The sequence below is a fragment of the Limulus polyphemus genome, unplaced genomic scaffold (assembly GCF_000517525.1).
Source record: "Limulus polyphemus unplaced genomic scaffold, Limulus_polyphemus-2.1.2 Scaffold6627, whole genome shotgun sequence".
NCBI lineage: Eukaryota > Metazoa > Arthropoda > Merostomata > Xiphosura > Limulidae > Limulus > Limulus polyphemus.
Window position 1 is genome coordinate 1,904 of NW_013672237.1, and position 2,332 is coordinate 4,235.

The following is a 2,332-nucleotide window of genomic DNA, read 5'->3' on the forward strand; positions in this document are numbered from 1 at the left end:
AAAAAATATTTTTTACAGATTTCTTTTTCTATTTACAATTAAAAAGAATACAGTCATTACACAATAAACAGTTGGTTAAAACAGGAACATGCCATAGGAATGACTACATATGTTTCGATGTTCTATGACACCATCTTCTGGAGTAACGTTAACGGCAAGGTTGGGACTTGTATACTCACATAATAATTTACATACCGGTAGCGCCATCTACACTTATACTACCCAGAGTCACAACACATCGGTCCAGTACTTTATTATCTATAGACCTGGACCAGTTTCCATGTTTAATACAATATCTTTGTTTTTTCAATTTCAGTAGTTTCTCTGATATTAAATTATATTTAAAATTATACCTGATTTATCAACTTAGTGTTATTCCAGTCTATAACATGAGATGTTTCCGCTACATGTTCTGCTAATACTGATTCATTTACATTTCTACATGTTTGGCCAATATAAACTCGAACCACAGATTGAAAGAATTTTATAAATCCCACATTTATCAATTTCTTCCTTTCCATCTTTCGTACTCGTGAGATTATTTAATTTACCATGCAGAAAGAATGTTACGAAACATGTGTAGTCTTTTCTTAGGATAAGTCCCTGTTTCTAATAACTATTTATTGTGTAATGAGTTTCAAATTGTATTCATTTTTAATCATATAAAAGATGTTTTATACAAGTGTAGTTTTTAAATCATTTAACTTTCAAACACTTATTACATAACCCATGTTTTTTTGTTTAAGTTACAAAGTTTGTGTTTTCTTATGCAGAAATAATAGATGATATGGACTAACTGATTGCATTCATTAAATTTTTTGTTTGGTAAATTCATGGACAATATAAGTTTAAATGATAGTTTAGATGTTTTAGAAAATTTATCGGTGAGACTCGATGTATTACTTCATTAAAAACTTAATTCTGCTTCACACCCTGTAAATGGCTTCTCGGCAGTGGTTGTGCTGCCCTTTATTGTACAGAAATCGTTAATTCAGATTACTTGATATGAATTTGAAGTACATATAAATGTAAATTAAGAATTACAATATTTGAGATGTTGTTTGTTTTTTTTTAATATTTTATCAAGTTATCTTTCAATGCTAATTTGAGCTGCTATATCACCAAAACTTGTGACCATTTCTTAACATCAGGAAAGTTTAATATTTATAAAAACTGTTGGGATGTTAGACCTATACTAATAATAAGCCACTACTAGACTAGTTAGCCTCAGTATGATATTTCAGCATCTTAATTTTTTTTATTCAGATGAAGTGTCGTGGGCCCGTGAAGTAACTGCTTCCTAAAATGAAAGTATAAGAGAACATAGATTAATGTGATTTATATTCAAAGATAAAGTTAATGGGTTAAAAAAAAATCAATGAAGTATAATAGCTTTTTTTTTGTGTAATATTCTTGTAACTTTTGCAAACGAGTACGTTAAGGATTCTATTTTGATCTGTGAAAGACTTCAAACAACGTTTTATTATTTTACATAGGGGGGGGACTATATATGTTGGTCAGTTCCGATGTTTGATTTACTCTTACAGGTATCCTTGATTCCAGTCCTTACATCCCCGAGGATTGTCGAATAAAGGTGAATTAATTTTCTTATTTATAATATATATAAATAAAATCACTTTTAATCTGTAGGAAAAGTGAGTATTTTTTTGATCAACTTGTATAGTTGCAAATCAAACATCTGTTGCAGAATTTATTCTGTTAGGTTTTATTATCATATTATTGAAAGCAACACGTTAAACATCAAATCATGTTAAACATTTTAATCCAGGCAGGATGAAGAGCATGTAAAATGATGTTTTTTCTCAGTTCTTGTTTTCGTATCTGTTTCAGTAGCAGCATACTTTTATTAAATATTCACTTTGTTACAGCTTGTACTAATATAGAAAATTGTGAGTGTAACCCTAATGAAGTGACCCCAAGGGAGCATCTCTAGATTGTGTAATAATAAACAATATTTCCTTAAACCTTACATTAATTGATATACTTCCATTTCCATTATTCGGCCAATACTAACGTGCAGTGGGTCTTTTGAAAATTTAACTTTGTAGTTCAGAAGCTTTCTGTCTTCCTGCATGATGCAAGTTATTTTATTTTCATTACTATTTCACTTGGTTTAGCATTAGAACTTTGTCCACTGCAGACTACCAAACTTTGTGACTTAAACAAAGAAAACACAAACTTTGTGGACTTAAACAAAGAAAACACAAACTTTGTGACTTAAACAAAGAAAACACAAACTTTGTGACTTAAACAAAGAAAACACAAACTTTGTGACTTAAACAAAGAAAACACAAACTTTGTGACTTAAACA

General features: G+C 29.7%; 1 protein-coding gene across 1 annotated transcript in view; it reads left to right on the plus strand.

Annotated features, from left to right (window-relative positions):
- Positions 1-2,332, plus strand: part of LOC106473916 (7-methylguanosine phosphate-specific 5'-nucleotidase-like) — a gene marked incomplete at its 5' end in the record, with an annotated part of 15,847 nt that overhangs the window by 797 nt on the left and 12,718 nt on the right. Inside the window, one exon of the mRNA XM_013934605.2 lies at positions 1,548-1,594. Within this exon, the coding sequence (XP_013790059.2) occupies positions 1,548-1,594 (47 nt within the window). The remainder of the gene's footprint in view (positions 1-1,547; positions 1,595-2,332) is intronic.